Genomic DNA, 20,757 nt, shown 5'->3' on the forward strand with positions numbered 1-20,757 from the left:
CTCAATCATTCCTGGAGATAATTATAGATCAGGTGCCAGAAAGGGGGAGGGGTCACAGACCAATAACAGACAGCTAAGGGCAGATAGGTATAGTCCTTCTGAACTTCATGAGGAGAGGATGCAGTTAAAAAAACGGCTGTCGGGATCCCAGACCTTAAAGCAAGCCAGCAATCATGGGATCACATAGGGGGTCCTTCCTGTTGCCCGGAACACCATTATTTCCCAAATGTCCCACTCTAGCCCGAATTTCAAACTTGGAAGGGGTGGGGTTTCAACCAAATGTGGGCAATGTGGCTGGTGTTTGGCTGAAGCAAGGCATGGATTATTCTGCCTCACTACATTACCCTCAATCTAAGACATATATTAAAATATGCCAGAACCAATGAATGAGACCCCTATTTATAAAAGCAGAATTTTATACAAGTATTATTAGCTATAACAAAGAATTCTGACAATAACACAAGGAAGAGCTGGGGGCAATATGAAAATGCTCCAAGGGCTTCATGCAGTCCTCGGAGTGCCAGTAGCCCCCCACTGATCTAAGCACGCCACACGGGATACTGTCCTGACGGGTGCCATATTATCCTCATCACCTTATATGTATGGATTCTAATGTACTTGTTCGTCTTTTAAATGATTCCCCTTCAATAAACGCTAGCATCTAAAACAGAGAGAAAATGTGATTTAAGTGCTAGGCTCCCTACAGCCACCCATCTATACCCCCAGTGTCAGTATGTTCCAGTGTCCCCTAGTGGCTGACTGAGAAAATGTGATTTCTACAATCCCATCTAACATTTTATGGCACAATGCGCTATGCAGAGTAATGACGAAGGGGGATTACTCTAGGTGGATCATTATCAGGACATGAACCTCAGATGGACAGAAAATCACATCAAAGACGTTTACTACGTACGATACAGCTACATATACGTCTGTCACCAGACCAGATATGGTAAGAAAGAGATGCCGGGGTAATGTAATAGGGTGCGAGAAGACGGAGGTGCGGGAAATTGTGCGAGAATGTCCGTATTTTTAAAGCAGCAATCTTTTACAAGGCAAAACCAACCTAGTTTTGCCTTGTAAACGCTTGCCGTTTTAAACGTACGGGCGTTCTTACACGAAGTCCCACACCTTCGTTTTCCCGCATCCTATTCCAATTACCTCCCATGTTTAATGCCCCAGTGCATTATGGGGTAATTACTGACAACACAACTGTGCTGCACAGTCTACAAAATGTGAGCCTACTAACAATGCCTAGGACATTATTAATATTGTACGTTGGACAATATAATGTAATGTCACAAATAGACAGACTCTCATTCCTGCACCGATCCCCACACATCCCGTTACAGAGATACAATTTGTCTCGTTTATGTCAGATACGTTTGGATCTCACGCGCGGTGAAGGAGACAATGTGACGTTTGCCCTTTAAGTGAGAGTTGGGAACAGATGCCTTGCCTACGCAAGGACCAGATATGTGGGGGAGGAAGTCTGCTGGGTGGGGGCGCAGAATCATCTATAATGGTTTCTAAACCCCGTCCTTAATTCCCCTGTAAAACAGCGCTGCAGACAGGGCATCATCTGTGAAGAATTATTAACTGGTTAAATGTGACACACAAAAGGGCAGAATTCATAATTGAACGGTTCAGAATACGCCAATTCATCCAGGACGGCTGCTCATTGTTCCATCTCAGTTACCTGCGGGGCATCCAGGTGAGCGCACAAAGGCTGTTTTGAACATTTGATTCAGGAAACAAAGAGCAGTGAGGCTTAACAGAGCGAAGTACGGGGAGGCAGGGCCAGGGGTAACTGCAGAGGCCAGACAGGAGAGGTCACTTACTGTAAGTGCGTGAGTGCAGGAGTTACTCTCTCTGCAGACATGTGCCCAGCTGTTCGCTCAGTGCATAGGTGAGAGTAAGCCCGTATTTGTGACCAGCTCCCAGGTACCTCTGCCTGCTTGCGTGGGACTGTGCTTACAACGGAGACTGTGCATAGTGGAAACGATGAGCATGTAATTATTACCATCATTTATATAGCGCCACACGACAGCAGCGCAATCCTACATCAATACATAGGAGAACTATTAACACAGTGACACATCCAAAGGCAGGCTACAGCCTAGGGGAGCGGAGCATGGCGTGACGGACAGGGTACAGCCACTCACCCACCAGTGACTAAGGCACGGGAGGCGGGTCTGCGGGAGGAAGAGGAAGTAATCAGCCCTTAGTGATCCTTTACCCAACATGTGGGCGGACAGGGTGGGTCCAAGTCACAGGTGGGTGACAGGGGGAGGAGGCGCTTTGGTGATGGCTCTTGTTTGTAGGACATGGAAGGGGGGGGGGGGGGGGGGGGGGCTTTCAAGGTCTACCAAATTACTAACTCATTTACCAGTTATAGTTTTTCTCCTAAATGACTGCACAATTTAGCTTCATTAATATCCTAAATTAATCCTAAATTAGTCATCAGGCTGAGGGGACGTCAGGACTGACTGTATTGTGTGTCACCTTAGTAAATTCCTCTCACATCTGTCAAACCTATAAATGCGCATTACCGTGTACAGTGGGCCGGGAACTGCTTTCTATGTAGACACGTAATACAAGTTTTGTTTTTCAAAGGGGGGTGTGGGGGATGCTCAGAAGTTTCCCCTAAAAATGTACGGTGCCTCCAAACCATCAGTTTTGTTTATTAACCCTTTCGCCAACAACAGTTTCCCATTAAGCTTACTGCCTGCCATGTTCGCCTTTAATCCACCTTTCCAAACCCGCGACCAGCAGAATTCTATCCGGTGGGTATTTCTTAATAAATTCTGCAAATTAACTTGGACATTATTTTTGCTAATTTCCGCGTTTTAATTTAAACCCTTGCAATGTGCAGGAGTCATACTAAGGGGGCAGATTGTTTGGACACTGAAAAGTGGGTGTCCTGTGTGCCTGTATTATTATAGGGGGGGTGAAAAGACATGAACACGCCTAAACATGGAAAACCTGCAGGGGAGATACTGTCGGAGATCACTAGACAGAGGCTACTAGGGGCCACATCATATGAAAGAGGGGACTCGTGAACCGCAAGTTTCCCGGACATAGGTAAACTCTGGTTCAGCCGAGTCAAGACGTTTTATTGAAAAAAAATGTTGTTCATCTTTAACCTACTGTAACCTGCGGGAAAGGTTGGTGATCCAGCAGAGATCTAAAGTGATACCACTATCTTTCTAGACAGAGAGGCCTCACCTGGCCAGGTAACGTGGTTGGTTACTCATAGCACAGACCACTGACAGATCCACGTTTCACAACGACTAATAACTATTTAATGCTCGATATACTGTACTACCCCACACAGATACATACATACATACTGGTCTCACCTGGCTCCTCCTCCTCCCAGTACTAGGGCAATGGTGTTCCCAGTAAGGACACGGGCCAGGCGTGAGAAGTCACAATGACGGTCTGGTGGCTTCTGGGACACTCGCTCGAACATCTCAATCTGCCCAGGGGCAATAAGAAACACACAAAACAATAAGTCACAATAGATGATGGGGAAATTATTTCAAGACTTCTAATGCACAGAGAAGTGGGCAAGTGGAGAAGTAGGCCCATAACCACCAAACAAACAGCTTCTAGCTAGTATTTATCAAGTACATTCTATAAAATGATTGCCGCAAGCTGATTGGTTGCTATGGGAAACTTCCCCACTTGTCCGCTATTTAGGAGGGTTGACACATTCTCCCCTATCTGGAATCTGATATATCACTAGTATGAGAATAGTCAATCTCAGCTCCAGAGACCTGACACAACCTAAGTATAACTATCAGTAAATAATCACAGACATGGTTGATTTTATTAGTTACGGTCAGGGGAGTTAGAAATAATGGAGGTGGGGGGATTTTTTCTGGTTGAATAAACAGCGCTCCAAGTGTGCCACAGTTTCCAGAGTGGAGAGTAGTCCCTTGTGCACGGCTGCAATTGGGCTGAAGCAGTATCCGTAACGACTAGGGACCAGTGAAATCAGCAAGGCCCCGTTTCCCACAGAGTTTACCGGCTGCAAAGTAACCTGTATTTAGCGCACAATGGGGGCCATATATCAATCACTGCATTTGTAATGTGATCTTGGCACGGTGTTAGCGCCCAAGATCGCATTGCTGGATGCTCATACATCAGACAGATGTATGAAGCGTCGCATACAGGGACAGGGGGTCCCAAAGGAGCCAGTACCTGCTATGTGCTCACTTCAGTGCCGGGACTCCTGCGCATGCGGGTCTGCCGACAACACATGTGCGGCGGTCACTGCTGGGGAGGGCTCTAAATATTTGCGGTTACACCCTGAAAACGGGCGTTTTCGGGGAATAAGCTGCACATATTTCACAGATCGGCCCCAGAGGGGAATATCAGAACTTGCAGAAAGATAACATGTAGAGAGATAAAGTACCAACCAAGCAGCTCCTAATTGCCATGTTAGGAGCGGACTGGTTGGTACTTTGGTGGTCATTCCGAGTTGATCGTAGCTGTGCTAAATTTAGCACAGCTACGATCATTCACACTGACATGCGGGGGGACGCCCAGCACAGGGCTAGTCCGCTGCGCATGTCATTGCCGCCCCCCCGCCCCCCGCAGAAGTGCAAAGGCATCGCACAGCGGCGATGCCTTTGCACTTCAAGAGTAGCTCCCGACCAGCGCAGCTTTAGCGTGCTGGCCGGGAGCTACTCGTCGCTCCCCGGCATGCAGCGGCTGCGTGTGATGTCATGAAGCCGCCGCGGCCCCCCGCGCCCACCCCAACGGTCTGGCCATGCCTGCGTGGGCCGGACCACTCCCCCTAAACGGCGGCTTGACGCCGCCGCCGTCCAGCCCCCTCCCGCACAGCGACCGCCTCTGCCTCAGAGGCGATCGATAGGCAACGACGGCTGCCAGGCGCCAGCGCATGCCCAGTTCCGACCCGATCGCTGCAACAAACTGCAGCGAGTGATCGGGTCGGAATGACCCCCTTTATCTCTCTGCAAGATAACACATATTCCCCTAATTCGCTGCTACACCCACTGTGTGTGCCTGGGACAGGTCACTGGGTCCCAGCAACATCACAGGAAGCCATGAATATTGGTTTCCAGACAGACTGAAGAGGCAGCAGTCACTGATTAGGATATAAAGCACAGACGGCTTGGGAACACCTCTCTGCTTGTAGAAATGGGCTTCTGCATCCTCTGAGGCACAAAGAAATGATTCATCGTACCTGGGAATCACAGTGTCTTTTCTTTTTTTCAACAATGAACAATCAACACATAGAACAAGATTTGAGCAGTCAAAGCCTCGGTGCTTTATTCTGCTGCTGTACAGTATACGGTTACAGGAGCACACACTGGGGTTATACAAGGCTAAAGGTGGGGGGTTGATGGTTTCTATAGTAACGCCAATATTCTACACATTTATAGTGTAGGTCTCTGCAGATCTCGCACCGACGTGCAATGTGGGGTGTGTACAGGAGCGGCCGGTCAGACATTTCTGCGCAGCATTGCAGACCTGTATTACCGTCCTCCTGATTTAACTCCATTTTACCCAGCCGTAAGTATAGATGCCATCAAAACGCCTAAAATACTGTATCGCCTGTACTTGTGTGCGCTCCAATAAGGGAAACGCAGCCCGGAAACGCACACGGTGCCCTCTGTAAGTGGACATACGTTTCGCCAAGCACCGGGCCCTAAGTGTGCATTTCTGAATCCATTCAATGGTCAAGATGAAGGTGTTACACAATAACCCCCACCCCCCCTTCTAAATCGTGCAGCAGATGCTGGTGATCGGGGTCCGTTGGTGGCAGTTAGTGCACGCATCTTCTGCCGTGTGGCGGTTTGGAATGTCAGTATATTACTGGTGGACTGAAGCCTCATTTAACCATTCGAGAACAAAAAAATAATACAGTAACGGATTTTAAAATAAGGGTGTCTCGGAAAGTCTTGTGTCTCGGAAAGTGCTTCATTCTTTCAAGGGTTAGAGTTTGATAAAGCACGGCACATTATGTGCTTCAGTACAAGTATGAATATCTCCAACCTTTGCACCAGACCGCTAAACCTATACAAGAACATGACCGCTAAACCGCCAAGCCCGTTACACAAGATGATCCATATATAGAGAACCCAGAAAGTTTAGCCTGTCCAAGTCATTTTCTTGGGAATAATCTGGTGTGCTCATTAACCTTACCACCATCCTTTTCCGATTGTGCGAGAGGCGTGGCTTGGCATAGATCCTCCGCCAGGGGTAGCAATCCCGGACTTTCATACTCTTAATTTACTGCCTGTGATGCTTCGTGGCTGCACCCAAAGTCACTTCTAGTGCACTGGGGTGGTCATTCCGAGTTGATCGCTAGCTGCTTTCGGCCGCTGTGCAGCGATGATGCAAAAACACGGCACTTCTGCGCATGCGGCGCAATGCGCACGTGCGACGTACTATTACCACGAACAATGTAGTTTCACACAGGGTCTAGCAAAACTTTTCAGTCGCACTGCTGGCCGCAGAGTGATTGACATGAAGTGGCCGTTTCTGGGTGTCAACTGACCGTTTTCAGGGAGTGTTCGAAAAAACGCAGGCGTGCCAGAAAAAATGCAGGCGTGGCTGGGCGAACGCAGGGCGTGTTTGTGACGTCAAAACAGGAACTGAACAGTCTGAAGTGATCGCAAGCGCTGAGTAGGTTTGGAGCTACTCTGAAACTGCACAAAAAAACTTTGTAGCCGCTCTGCGATCCTTTCGTTCGCACTTCTGCTAAGCTAAAATACACTCCCAGTGGGTGGCGGCATAGCGTTTGCACGGCTGCTAAAAACTGCGTAGGATTAGCACTTCTGTTTCAATGCAGTTGGTATAAAGTCACATAGTAAGAACAACTCAGCGTAGCAGGATGCATGGTGCGGCTCATTCGTATCTGTCCTCTGTCTTTTGCATTTTTATCTAGGCTGGCGTCCAAATTGCACTCGGCTGCTGCGTGCAATGGCATAGATAGTGTCCAGGGCACTCAGGCATTAGCGATGCGACTAGAACGCACATTCGGGACAAATCAGTGTGGCGGGATGCACGGCACGACTTAACTGCAAAATCTGTGGTGCGCCAATCGAGGCTATTTGATGCAATTTCAGGATAGGTGTATATGGACACATCTGTCCGCCCACTGATACAGCAGATCTGAAATCGGCAGAGTGAACAATTGTGTCTCATTTCCTGCTGCCCACACCTTAATCTGGTCACCGTCCGATTTCCATTCAGACCCCAGGATCAGACGTGGGGCTCCCTCACTGTGTCTGTAAATCTTTAATAATTGTGCTTTTATTAATTATATAGATTTATTATTATTCTTATAGCCTGTGATTCCTGTGAGCCTGCGAGTTCTACTCCCAGGGTGGGGCCTCTCGTTAGTTATATATACAGAAGTGCATGTTTACAATGTACTTGACGTTCACATGAGAACTGATAACAAGAATTCTTCTGATGATGTCAATCCCAGATCCTGCGGTGATTAGCGGACATGCTATAGTTTGGTGCTGTACAAGTGCCTGACACGTAGGGAGGTAATTGGAGGACGGCTTGTGATACGGGCGCGAAGCAACACTCGGGGGAAAAAAATGAATAAATCGAGAGAAGGCCATTAAACGATTCCAGGAATCCTGCTGAATAAAACATCTAAAGACATTGCAGCCCAGCGCTGACACCCTCTCTGATCAGTGACCGTCGTGGAGAGGCCTGGTAGTCTTAATGGAGGACTACACGTCAGGCTGTCACACGGAAAGCAGAGTAGTCGTTTTGCCCACAGATAATGACTAGTGTGTAGGCCAGCAGCATCAGGTCTCTTTTAACGTCAGTATCCCATAGCAACTGTCACCAGAGGAGAGTTATCAGACTGAAAGCCACCAATATCTGCCCCCTCTAGAAGCGGTGGGTTACTTCTCATACACCAGGCGCCCCCAGCCAGTGCCCATTACCTGATCGCACAGTCAGTCACCAGAGGAGGGCAGAGTGAGGTCAGAGCTGGTGCAGTGTGCTGCCCAACGCATGTACAAGAGGTGTACAGAACCAACTGACTGGATTGGCTGGGGCTCCTGTCCAATCAGGTGCAGCATTCATTACACACCTCCAGCCTGACTAGGTTCAAAGGCCACAAATGTATTAACCCTTAAAAAGTGATAAAGTGGAGCCGGATCAAGAGTGATAAATGACCAGCCAATCAGCTTCCTAACTGCCATGTAACAGGCTGTGTTTGAAAAGTGACAGTTAGGAGCTGATTGGCTGGTCATTTATCACTCTTTGGGGTCTATTCATGTAGCAGTGAAAAGTGTGGATAAGTGAGCAAGTGGAGAAGTTGCCCATGGCAACCAATCAGCATTGAAGTAACATTTATAATTTGCACATTATACAACTGTACGGAGCAGCAGATTGGTTGCCATGGGCAACTTCTCCGCAGGCTCACTTCTCTACTCTTTTCATTGCTTCATGAATAGACCCCTATAATCGGACTCCACTTTATCACTTTTTAAGGCTTAATACATCTGGGCCAAAATACCCACTGAGGCTGCTGCTGCTGCAAAAAAAATGCTCTGCTCCCTCCGGCACCAGCGACCACAACCTGGTACTGACAGGGGTTCCGTGTGAAGGTGCATCACCAAATCTTTAAATATACAGGCCCCTGTAACAAGGTTGTTCAAACCTGGAGCTTTAAATTTGATCTATATCTATAAGTCTATAATAGTCTGTAAAAACATACTGCACGTACAGTTCTCACTGTGATCATTAGGAGGTAAGATCTCAATGTTCTGCCTGAATGCGGCATTCATACAGAAAGTGGGAAGGAAATGTTAATTTGTCATTACATAAGGCAGCATTATCTCCGATCTCGTTTATCTTTAACGAACGAAAAACATTTAGAGGAAACACCAACTTCAGCCATTTCTATGAAGGTCCCTCAGCACGGAAAACTTGGAACTTAAGAAACCTTTAAAGAGTGGTCAATCTTGTTCCCTTTCGCTTACAGACTCGGGGAGGCTCTAGAGCACAGGTTCTCAAACTCAGTCCTCAGGACCCCACACGGTTCATGTTTTGCAGGTCACCTGTAGATTTTTAAAATGTGACAGTTGGTGATCCACAGTGCAGTCGCTGGGTGACAAGGAAAACGTGAACTGTGTGGGGTCCTGGGGACCGAGTTTGAGAACCACTGCTCTAGAGTCACCGATCATCCTCCTCACGTACTGTACAGGAATGCCTCGGTGTGTGCACCCGTTCTTACCAGTTTGGGCAGGCTCCTCTTGGAGAACACCCGGTGAGGACAACATAGGTGCAGATGGCCTGAACACCAGCTCCTCATATTGAGCCACTCCACGGTGCGCGATGGTGGAGGCCCATCTTCTTTATGCAACAGGATCAGCTGCTTCTGAGCTCGGACGGCCGTGTTCTCCAACATCTTTTCTAGCTGCAACACGAAACAGCGGAATTAAGTGACACAAAACACAAAACGGGTACAAGACAAATGTCGTTCGTTTCCTTGCAGCCACCTCATTTCTGTAAATGACACTAGATGATGCGGCCCCACCAAGAATCAAGACTTTTAAGTAGTAAAGGGAATGGTCTTATATAGTATACCCCCTTCACTTAACATATTCCTCCATAACACTATCCTCAATTCCCACTAAATCCTATATAATAAAAGGAGCTCCTCACTTCTATGGGGGGGAATTGAAGTGTTTTGCGCACCGGCGGCAACTAGATGGCACCCGACGGAGCAATTCATTGTTGCTCCGTTCGGGCACGTACAGCAGCTGGCACTGATGTTACAGTTAATTTGTTCCGTCATTTTGACGGGCTTGTAACTAGTATAATATAAAATGGTAGCTGCTCAATACATTTATTAATACTTCTCTGGTGCATGAAAGGGAGGGTTTATTCTAAACAACAACAAAAACAAAAAAAAAGGGAAAAACTTTCCCCCAGCACACTAAAATGTAACAGCAATAAGATTTGAATACTACAGTATAATAGAAATTTTGAGATCTTAGTTGCATATATTTACAAAGATAAGCTGTACTACATGAGAATAGAAATTCAGAGATCCTAGTTGCATACATTTGCAAAGATATGATTACTACATGGTAATAGAAATTCAGAGATCTTTGTTGCATATAGTTTATATTATAATGTAGTGTTCAAATCTTATTACTGATACTTTTTAGTAATAATCTCACAAAATAACATATATTGGTTCTATAGGTCATACCCTTAACGACATCTTCATTAGATCAGCTTTGGCCAATGTTATAAAGTGTGGTCTCTACACTGCATTTATTTATTAGACTTTACAAATCCTGATAGATATAAATCGATCTATCTAAACACACAAGTAATAGTATAAACTTCTATATCTTCAATGTCAACATGATTTTCCAGCAAGCATACATAGAACAGGTATTCCTGTGCCCCCTATTTATATTGTCAGTTCAACAATGACACTGCAGAGAGAGTGAGGCATATATTCCTTTAATGTACTTTTGTGCAGAAGATATACCTGGACGTGAGGGTTGCAAATATAAATCAGGGTGTTGCAAACAGGGCAGCAAACTTTTAAAACTTCTTTGGGATCAGCTACTGCAATAGCTGGGGTACCTTTTAGACCCTAGACACTGCAGTATGTAACCTCCCATGTTTTGTCTATGGAGATGTTGCGGACTAGCTTGGAGTTTGCATTACAAACTCCGTTCATTACATTGTAAGCAGAAGAAATCAGAATAGGCCGGTAAACGGTTAATGCAATCCGGTCTTGTACGAGCCTGAATACAATCTTCCCTATTATAAACCCGCACAGGAACCGTCACTCTTGACCCTCGCCAGACGCGCACAGAATGTTTGGATGTGAGAAGCCTGAGCTCGCTGTTGATTACATGCAACCTCTGCACGTCTGGGCAGGAACGGAGAGAACGTGAAAATCAAACCAATATCTCCGACGCAATTCTCAGAGGATACCAATGTTAAGAAAATTCCGTCTGGCTCCTCAACTTCACACTGTTGCTCACATCTGTTAATGCTAGCTTACTGAAGCCATTTACAGGGGTAGGAAACGTGTGGCACTTCAGCTACAGTGGAACTACATATTCCAGCATGCCCTGATTTACAGATGGAGCCCTTCTCATCTATCCTGTTAATAGGATTAATTAAGCCAGTGCAGTCGGACTCAATCCCCTGCTGTAATGACTTTGGGGGTCATTCTGACCCAATCGCACGCTGCAGTTTATCGCAGCGGTGCGATCGGGTCAGAACTGCGCATACGCTACGATTGCTTCTGCGTGATTGATAGGCAGAGGCAGTCGCTGGGCGGGGGGGGGGGGGGGGGGGGGGGGCGGAACGGCTTCGTGGGCACGGTCCGGCCAACACAGGCGTGGCCGGACCGAACGGGGGGCGGGCCGCAGCGGCTGCGTGACATCACACGCAGCCGCTTTGGGCCGGGGAGCGAAGAGTAGCTCCCGGCCAGCACTCTAAAGCTGCGCTGGTCGGGAGCTACTCTTGAAGTGCAAAGGCATCGCCGCTGTGCGATGCCTTTGCCCTTCTGCGGGGGGGCCGGCACTGACATGTGGAGCGGACTAGCCCTGTGCTGGGCGTCCCCCTCCATGTCAGTGTGAATGATTGTAACTGTGCTCAATTTCGCATAGCTACGATCATCTCGGAATGACCCCCTTAATCCCCTGCTGTATTGTTCTCTCTGTATTGTATTGCAGCTGAGAACAATAGATGATAGGTTTATGTTAATAAGCCTTGGTGCACCTAGGTGCAGCAGAGAAGAGTAGATGAGCGAGGCTCCGTCTGTAGTTTTGCTGTTAGGGCATGCTAAAAATATGACAGTGCATTCTGGGATGTGTAGTTCCACAGCAGCTGGAGTGCCACGAGTTGCCTACCACTGACCTATAATATGTTAGGCAACTTGCAGCTGCTGTAAAACTACAAGTCCCAGCACACCAAGGCTCCTGCCATTTCACCGCAGCTGTAGAGCCGCTGGTTACAGAATACCAGTTCACGCTATAAGACTGTAAAGCATGCATGACTACAAATATAATCGTATCCAAGTTTAATTCATTTCCTGGGATGCTACTGCGCATTATTTAATACTTGGCAGAGTTCCTCTACAGGATTCTCGCGTGGCCGGTCCACTGTACAAAACAAGCGCTTCTAAGATCGATCTCATTTCCCTCACCTCCTTTCGATTGTCAGCTCTAGTGATCAGGAACCTCACACCTGCTGTGCCGTTGTTTTTTTACGGTTGTGCTAGTCGCGGTATCTGACACTGATCTCTGCGGATCGCACAGGGCTGTATAAATAAGGGGTAATTGCTCGTGTGGGGGTCACAGGTGAGAGCAGAATAATGCGCTATACGCGGCAAGGCAGCGAGGGAGCAAAAGAAATTTGGAGATGAAAGGAGAGCAGATGTTAAATGTTAGAGAAAATAAGACTTAATAATAGGATTGTCCCTGTGGGATCTGGAATAAATGAACATGAATAATAATATTAATTTAGCACAAGGGGGTGGCCTCTGCCTTACCACAATGATGAAAGGAGGTCGCAGGTGTTCTGCTGTAAATTATGCAAACTGTCTAGCGGGTCATAAAATATATAATATATATATATATTGGCGCTATATTTTGTTTTTGCAAATCTAGCCAATCTTGTCTCACAAAACAGCAACAAGCCACCGGTATTCTGGCGGGAAACACCACTTTTTTGTGTATGTGTTAGGTGCTACACTAACTAGTAATCCTTGAGGTTGTTGAGATATTTTTTTTTTGTCTATAATACATTACTGTGTTAACGAGAAATAAGCTGATGTCAAATCGGACCAAACATAATTCCAGACTGGGAGAGCAGCAGAACCCCCCCCTACCCCCACCCCTCGTAAACACAGCATGCAGCCATAACAGTGCTGCAGAGTCCTTATCCCAGAGTAGATGGTCTTTATACAGCAATGCTATGTCCAGGACATAGTGGATGTAAGTTCTGTAGACCAGAGGTATTCTATTAGACCGGCCATAAGTAAACGTACAAGTTCAGGGTGACCAGAGAGAATTACATAGAACCTTAATGAGCAATTATCAGTAGCCTCACCTCTCCGACGGTGGGCTCTTGCTCCCCCAGACCCACGATCAGAATGCAGTCAGCCTGACGAATGCAGCGCTGGGTCCACGGCGTTAGGCAGTAGTCGGACTGGTAAAGGACAATTCGATGGATGTCCTCCTGTTGACCCAGCCAGCTGGACAGTCTGTACTCGTGGACGCTGTATAATAAAATGACACAGAACATGTTACACATCCTTTCAAGCCAGTGGTTACACAATCAGCTGAAAGGCAAGCTCTATTTCTGCCATAATACCCAAATAAAAATACTTGCAGCCCGCTTATAGCTCGGTGCACGGGGAACAGACTCTGCAGGAGCTACGCACAGCGGAGGCAGCCATTTTGTGAGATGAACCGCTTTTCCCAGAGAGTGCAGCCTGTAAACTCATGAGGAACCAGAGGCGGACATATGGTGTGAGGTCCACAGTGATACCCCTGTCCTTAGGGAATGGATAATGGAAAATGTTTTGTTCCAGAGAGATGTGTTCATTATCCAGGTCGGTGTAGCGCACGTGTGCTCAAAGTACTCTGCACAAACTGGCTTATGCTCAACTCACCATAATTCCCAAAATGGCTGCCTACACTTTCATCCCTTTCCCTTTCAACCACAGACATATGGGTTTCACGCCTTGCGGAGAACAATGGCAAACTATGGAAGGCTTGGCTGCCCAGTAAGTATGCAAAAGGCAATAGTTTCTGGGGATAAACATATTCCTTTCAGTATGCAGAAGTACTAACCTGTCCAAGGCGGCCGATCCCAGGCGTTGCTTGATATTGTCACTGGTGAGCAGCAACGTGGGGCCTTGAGGGGAAACAGACATGGAATTAATAAATGTACATAAGGCTTTAACGCTTACAGGCATCGGCTGGGGGGCACCAGGTGACCCACTCATTCATATGCACCTCAGCGGTTCAGGAGCAACGGCGGGGGAAGTGTAACAGGTTCTGGGTGTGCAATAGCTCTGAGGCTAGCAAACGGTTACCAGGACTGGCAAAAACATGATCGTGTAATGACCTCTATCGGCTAGTGTATGACATCACAGGCAGGGGGCAGCAGCTGCGTCATCCCATACAATACAGACATGTGGCCCAAAAGCGGATCTTCGTGAATTCTTAAACTTGGTGGCACAAGCGTGTGACCAAAACTGTACATCTGGAAACTCAGCCCAGTGGCAGGATATATCCTGTTTCAGCATCCTTAGTAACCAAATGATTGAAAACGCATTTAGTGCAGAGGGACACTGGAATAGAGAAACGCGTACGTCCTGGGGAGAGGATGTTTATACTGTAGCACAACAGGTTCCTGACCGCTGGTCGCATGCCGCTAGTTAAATGCCATCTTCCGAGGTCTTTGCAGTGTCCGTTCTCCATCCTGTCTGTGTCATACACAATGGGGGTAATTCAGAGTTGATCGCAGCAGCAAATTTGTTAGCAGTTGGGCAAAACCATGTGCACTGCAGGGGGGGCAGATGTAACATGTGCAGAGAGAGTTAGATTTGGGTGGGGTGTGTTCAAACTGAAATCTAAATTGCAGTGTAAAAGTAAAGCAGCCAGTATTTACCCTGCGCAGAAACAAAATAACCCACCCAAAACTAACTCTCTCTGCACATGTTACATCTGCCTCCCCTGCAGTGCACATGGTTTTGCCCAACTGCTAACAAATTTGCTGCTGCAATCAACTCTGAATTACCCCCATTGTGTATGACACAGACAGGATGGAGAGCGGACACTGCAAAGACCTCGGAAGATGGCATTTAATGACTTACTATCTCACTCCAGTCTCTGTAGCTGATCAATAACTTGGCGCTAAATGTCACTAGCAGCCCTCTCCTAAATCACGGACAATGGGAACAGCGTCAGTGATCTGTATTAGGAGGGCGTGAGGACTTCATACAGCCGGCGACTAACCTGCGGCCCACAATGCTCAGACCTGCACAGAGTTGTCCCAAGCAGTCTAGCCATGGATGACACGACTCTCTGCAATGACAGGGCCAATGGTGAAGCTGGTTCGCCTTGGTGACGCAAGACGCCATTACTAAAACACGCTTTTCGAACTAACCAGAGGCAAATCAAGCACAAGGGAAGGGTGTTCATCTAGAAGCCATCCTTCAACACACTCAGGAGGCAGAGTAAGTGGTTTGCAAAGAAAGGAACACTTTGCTGAGTGAAGCCTAAGCGAGGGTGCCCCAATTACGGGATTGCTGCTCATTCAGAAGATATTGCAGTGCAGTTACCTGTGAGAGCTACCCCCTTCTGTCTAGTACAGGGCACACTGCCCTGAGACACAATCACCTAGTAATGAGCGGTAATGATAGTAAAAAAGAGTTTGCCGGGAACTGCTTAAGCGTTTCCAGGGACCAGGGTTGTCTGACCAGAGTCTCCTTAGCAACGGGCAAGAACGGATAGCTAGTGCGATTATCACTAATTTGAAGTCACTTTGTCACCGAACACAGTGACAGACCGGCACGGGGCTCCGGGCAGAGTGCCCAGCACAAAGAGAGTGATGATAAAGCAAATCATCGATTCGGCGATTTTCAGCAAAAGATGAAAGAAATTCAGGAAGAATAAAGAGAAACTTTACATAGCAACCGAGAATCATCTCTCTCCACAACATTGAGGTTCTAAAGCATTTTCTAGGACGATATTTAGTTATACAGGAACCAAAAATAAAACGACAACCTTTGGTTTCAGATCAGATTATAATCTAACACCATGAAACATCTAATTGAAAGAGAGGAGCCTTTGTTCTGCAGAGTCTTATCTAAAAGTGTGCCCCAGTAACGTGCCAGTACGTAATGGAAGGGGGAATTATTCAGGGCATCCTGTTCAAATACAGATCACTTGAGCGCCTGAGAAGGACCTTGGGACAGGCACCGTAAAGGTTAAATTGATCAACATAGTGTACACTAGAGTCTACTCCAACAGCACCCAACTTCCATGGACAAGGTTGTAATGTTTGAAAGGGGGGGAAATCATATGTTATAAAGCTTGTGTCTCCTCTGATAACCAAACACTTTGCATGCATCTAATTTGCAGACACATAATAAGGGTCTACAATACAGTTTGCAGCGTGAGACTATAAGAAAACCAACAGGAACAGCCAAAACAATGCATAATTGTACATATAATCCATAGTAAATCACACATGCTGTCAGCATTCAGTAAACTTATTAACAAATCCGTATAAGACAAATGAGACATGCAACATTAGACTAGGTGGTCTAGAACAGCCGTGGCCAACCTGTGGCTCTTGAGCCACATGCGGCTCTTTCTTTATTCAAATGTGGCTCCCGACACTCAGTCACCTGACCACAACAGATCCTGGAAACTGGTGCACTCCAACCAGACACACAGCAGCACTATGGTGACTGAAAACTGAGGGAGCCAGATACTGGGCTGTAGTGACATATGGGGGTGGGCTGGAGTGACACAAGGGGGAGCTGGCTGGAGTGTCACAGAAGGATCCTGGTAGGAGAGACATAATGGGGGAGCTGACTGGAGTGATACAGGAGGGTGCTGGCTGGAGTGACACAGTGGGGAGCTGGCTGCAGTGACAAAGGAGAATCCTGGCAGGAGAAACACAATGGAGAGCTGACTGGAGTGACACAGGAGGGAGCTGGCTGGAGTGACACATGGGGGTGCTGGCTGGAGTGACACAATGGGGAGCTGGCTGGAGTGACAAAGGAGGGTGCTGGCTGGAGTGACACATAGGGGAGCTGACTGGAGTGACACAGGAGGGAGCTGGCTGGAGTGACACATGGGGGAGCTGGCTGGAGTGACACATGGGGGAGCTGGCTGGAGTGACACATGGGGGAGCTGGCTGTAGTGACAAAGGAGGGTGCTGGCTGGAGTGACACATGGGGGTGCTGGCTGGAGTGAACCAGGAGGGTGCTGGCTGGAGTGACACAGGAGAGACAATGGGGGAGCTGGCTGGAGTGACACAATGGGGAGCTGGCTGGAGTGATACAGGAGGGTGCTGGCTGGAGTGACACAATGGGGAGCTGACTGGAGTGACACAGGAGGGTGCTGGCTGGAGTGACACATGGGGGTGCTGGCTGGAGTGACACAGGAGGGTGCTGGCTGGAGTGACACAGGAGGGAGCTGGCTGGAGTGACACAGGAGGGAGCTGGCTGGAGTGACACAGGAGGGAGCTGGCTGGAGTGACACATGGGGGAGCTGGCTGGAGTGACACATAGGGGAGCTGGCTGGAGTGACAAGGAGGGTGTTGGCTGGAGTGACACAAGAGGGTGCTGTCTGGAGTGACACAGGAGGGTGCTGGCTGGAGTGACACAGGAGGGTGCTAGCTGGAGTGACACAGGAGGGTGCTGGCTGGAGTGACACAGGAGGGAGCTGGCTGGAGTGACACAGGAGGGAGCTGGCTGGAGTGACACAGGAGGGAGCTGGCTGGAGTGACACATGGGGGAGCTGGCTGGAGTGACACAGGAGGGTGCTGGCTGGAGTGACACAGGAGGGTGCTGGCTGGAGTGATACAGGAGGGTGCTGGCTGGAGTGACACATGGGGGAGCTGGCTGGAGTGACACAGGAGGGAGCTGGCTGGAGTGACACATGGGGGAGCTGGCTGGAGTGACACATGGGGGAGCTGGCTGGAGTGACACAGGGGGGTGCTGGCTGGAGTGACACAGGGGGGTGCTGGCTGGAGTGACACAGGGGGGTGCTGGCTGGAGTGACACAGGGGGGTGCTGGCTGGAGTGACACAGGAGGGTGCTGGCTGGAGTGACACATGGGGGAGCTGGCTGGAGTGACACAGAAGGATCCTGGTAGGAGAGACATAATGGGGGAGCTGACTGGAGTGATACAGGAGGGTGCTGGCTGGAGTGACACAGTGGGGAGCTGGCTGCAGTGACAAAAGAGAATCCTGGCAGGAGAAACACAATGGAGAGCTGACTGGAGTGACACAGGAGGGAGCTGGCTGGAGTGACACATGGGGGTGCTGGCTGGAGTGACACAATGGGGAGCTGGCTGGAGTGACAAAGGAGGGTGCTGGCTGGAGTGACAAAGGAGGGTGCTGGCTGGAGTGACACATAGGGGAGCTGGCTGGAGTGACACATGGGGGAGCTGGCTGGAGTGACACATGGGGGTGCTGGCTGGAGTGACACAATGGGGAGCTGGCTGGAGTGACAAAGGGGGGTGCTGGCTGGAGTGACACATGGGGGTGCTGGCTGGAGTGACACATGGGGGTGCTGGCTGGAGTGATACAGGAGGGTGCTGGCTGGAGTGACACAGGAGAGACACAATGGGGGAGCTGGCTGGAGTGACACAATGGGGAGCTGGCTGGAGTGACACAGGAGGGTGCTGGCTGGAGTGACACAATGGGGAGCTGACTGGAGTGACACAGGAGGGTGCTGGCTGGAGTGACACAATGGGGAGCTGGCTGGAGTGACACAGGAGGGTGCTGGCTGGAGTGATACAGGAGGGTGCTGGCTGGAGTGACACAGGAGGGTGCTGGCAGGAGAGACACAATGGGGAGCTGGCAGGAATGACAAAGGAGAATCCTGGCAGGAGAGACACAAGGGGGAGCTGGCTGGTGTGACACAGAAGGATCCTGGAGACATAATGGGGGAGCTGACTGGAGTGACACAGGAGGGTGCTGGCAGGAGTGACACAATGGGGAGCTGCTGGAGTGACAAAGGAGAATCCTGGCAGGAGAGACACAATGGGGAGCTGACTGGAGTGACACATTGACACATAGGGGAGCTGGCTGGAGTGACACATGGGGGAGCAGGCTGGAGTGACACATGAGGGTGCTGGCTGGAGTGACACATGGGGGAGCTGGCTGGAGTGACACATGGGGGAGCTGGCTGGAGAGACACATGGGGGAGCTGGCTGGAGAGACACATGGGGGAGCTGGCTGGAGAGACACATGGGGGAGCTGGCTGGAGTGACACAGGAGGGTGCTGGCTGGAGTGACACATGGGGGAGCTGGCTGGAGTGACACATGGGGGAGCTGGCTGGAGAGACACAATGACATGGGGGAGCTAGCTGGAGTGACACATGGGGGAGCTGGCTGGAGTGACACATGGGGGAGCTGGCTGGAGTGACACATGGGGGAGCTGGCTGGAGTGACACAGGAGGGTGCTGGCTGGAGTGACACAGGAGGGTGCTGGCTGGAGTGACACAGGAGGGTGCTGGCTGGAGTGACACATGGGGGAGCTGGCTGGAGTGATACAGGAGGGTGCTGGCTGGAGTGACACAGGAGGGAGAAGGCAGGAGTGACACAGGAGGGTGCTGGCTGGAGTGACACAGGAGGGTGCTGGCTGGAGTGACACATAGGGGAGCTGGCTGGAGTGACACAGGAGGGTGCTGGCTGGAGTGACAAAGGAGGGTGCTGGCTCGAGTGACACAGGAGGGTGCTGGCTGGAGTGACACAGGAGGGTGCTGGCTGGAGTGACACGGGAGGGTGCTGGCTGGAGTGACACATATGCGAGCTGGCTGGAGTGATACAGGAGGGAGCTGGCAGAAGTGACACAGGAGGGTGCTGGCTGGAGTGACACAGGAGGGTGCTGGCTGGAGTGACACAGGAGGGTGCTGGCTGGAGTGACACATAGGGGAGCTGGCTGGAATGACACAGGAGGGTGCTGGCTGGAGTGACACAGAAGGGAGCTGGCTGGAGTGACACAGAAGGGAGCTGGCTGGAGTGACACATGGGGAGCTGGCTGGAGTGACAAAGGAGGGTGCTGGCTGGAGTGACACAGGAGGGTGCTGGCTGGAGTGACACAGGAGGGTGCTGGCTGGAGTGATACAGGAGGGTGCTGGATGGAGTGACACAGTGGGGAGCTGACTGGAGTGACACAATGGGGAGCTGGCTGCTGGAGTGACACAATGGGGTGCTGGCTGGAGTGATACAATGGGGAGCTGGCTGGAGTGACACAATGGGGAGCTGGCTGGAGTGATACAGGAGGGTGCTGGCTGGAGTGACACAGGAGGGTGCTGGCAGGAGTGACACAATGGGGAGCTGCTGGAGTGACACAGGAGGGTGCTGGCTGGAGTGACACAGGAGGGAGCTGGCTGGAGTGACACAGGAGGGAGCAGGCTGGAATGACACAGGAGGGTGCTGGCTGGAGTGACACAGGAGGGAGCTGGCTGGAGTGACACAGGAGGGAGCTGGCTGGAGTGACACAGGAGGGAGCTGGCTGGAGTGACACATGGGGGTGCTGGCTGGAGTGACACAGGAGGGTGCTGGCTGGAGTGACACAGGAGGGTGCTGGCTGGAGTGACACAGGAGGGTGCTGGCTGGAGTGACACAGGAGGGAGCAGGCTGGAGTGACACATGGGGGTGCTGGCTGGAGTGACACAGGAGGGTGCTGGCTGGAGTGACACATAGGGGAGCTGGCTGGAGTGACACAGGAGGGTGCTGGCTGGAGTGACACATGGGGGTGCTGGCTGGAGTGACACAATGGGGAGCTGGCTGGAGTGACAAAGGGGGGTGCTGGCTGGAGTGACACATGGGGGTGCTGGCTGGAGTGACACATGGGGGTGCTGGCTGGAGTGATACAGGAGGGTGCTGGCTGGAGTGACACAGGAGAGACACAATGGGGGAGCTGGCTGGAGTGACACAATGGGGAGCTGGCTGGAGTGACACAGGAGGGTGCTGGCTGGAGTGACACAATGGGGAGCTGACTGGAGTGACACA

The 20,757-nt window shown here is 49.9% G+C and overlaps 1 protein-coding gene across 3 annotated transcripts in view; it reads right to left on the bottom strand.

Moving 5' to 3' along the window:
- The window catches only part of PNPLA7 (patatin like phospholipase domain containing 7), a 258,686-nt gene that overhangs the window by 64,051 nt on the left and 173,878 nt on the right, over window positions 1-20,757 (bottom strand). For all 3 annotated transcript variants that reach the window (XM_063936182.1, XM_063936180.1, XM_063936181.1), the window contains 4 exons: window positions 13,845-13,908; window positions 13,099-13,267; window positions 9,245-9,427; window positions 3,363-3,481 (listed from right to left, as the gene is read on the bottom strand). In XM_063936182.1, the coding sequence (XP_063792252.1) occupies window positions 3,363-3,481; window positions 9,245-9,427; window positions 13,099-13,267; window positions 13,845-13,908 (535 nt within the window). The remainder of the gene's footprint in view (window positions 1-3,362; window positions 3,482-9,244; window positions 9,428-13,098; window positions 13,268-13,844; window positions 13,909-20,757) is intronic.

This window comes from Pseudophryne corroboree, chromosome 8 (genome assembly GCF_028390025.1).
Source record: "Pseudophryne corroboree isolate aPseCor3 chromosome 8, aPseCor3.hap2, whole genome shotgun sequence".
NCBI classification, from domain to species: Eukaryota; Metazoa; Chordata; class Amphibia; order Anura; family Myobatrachidae; genus Pseudophryne; species Pseudophryne corroboree.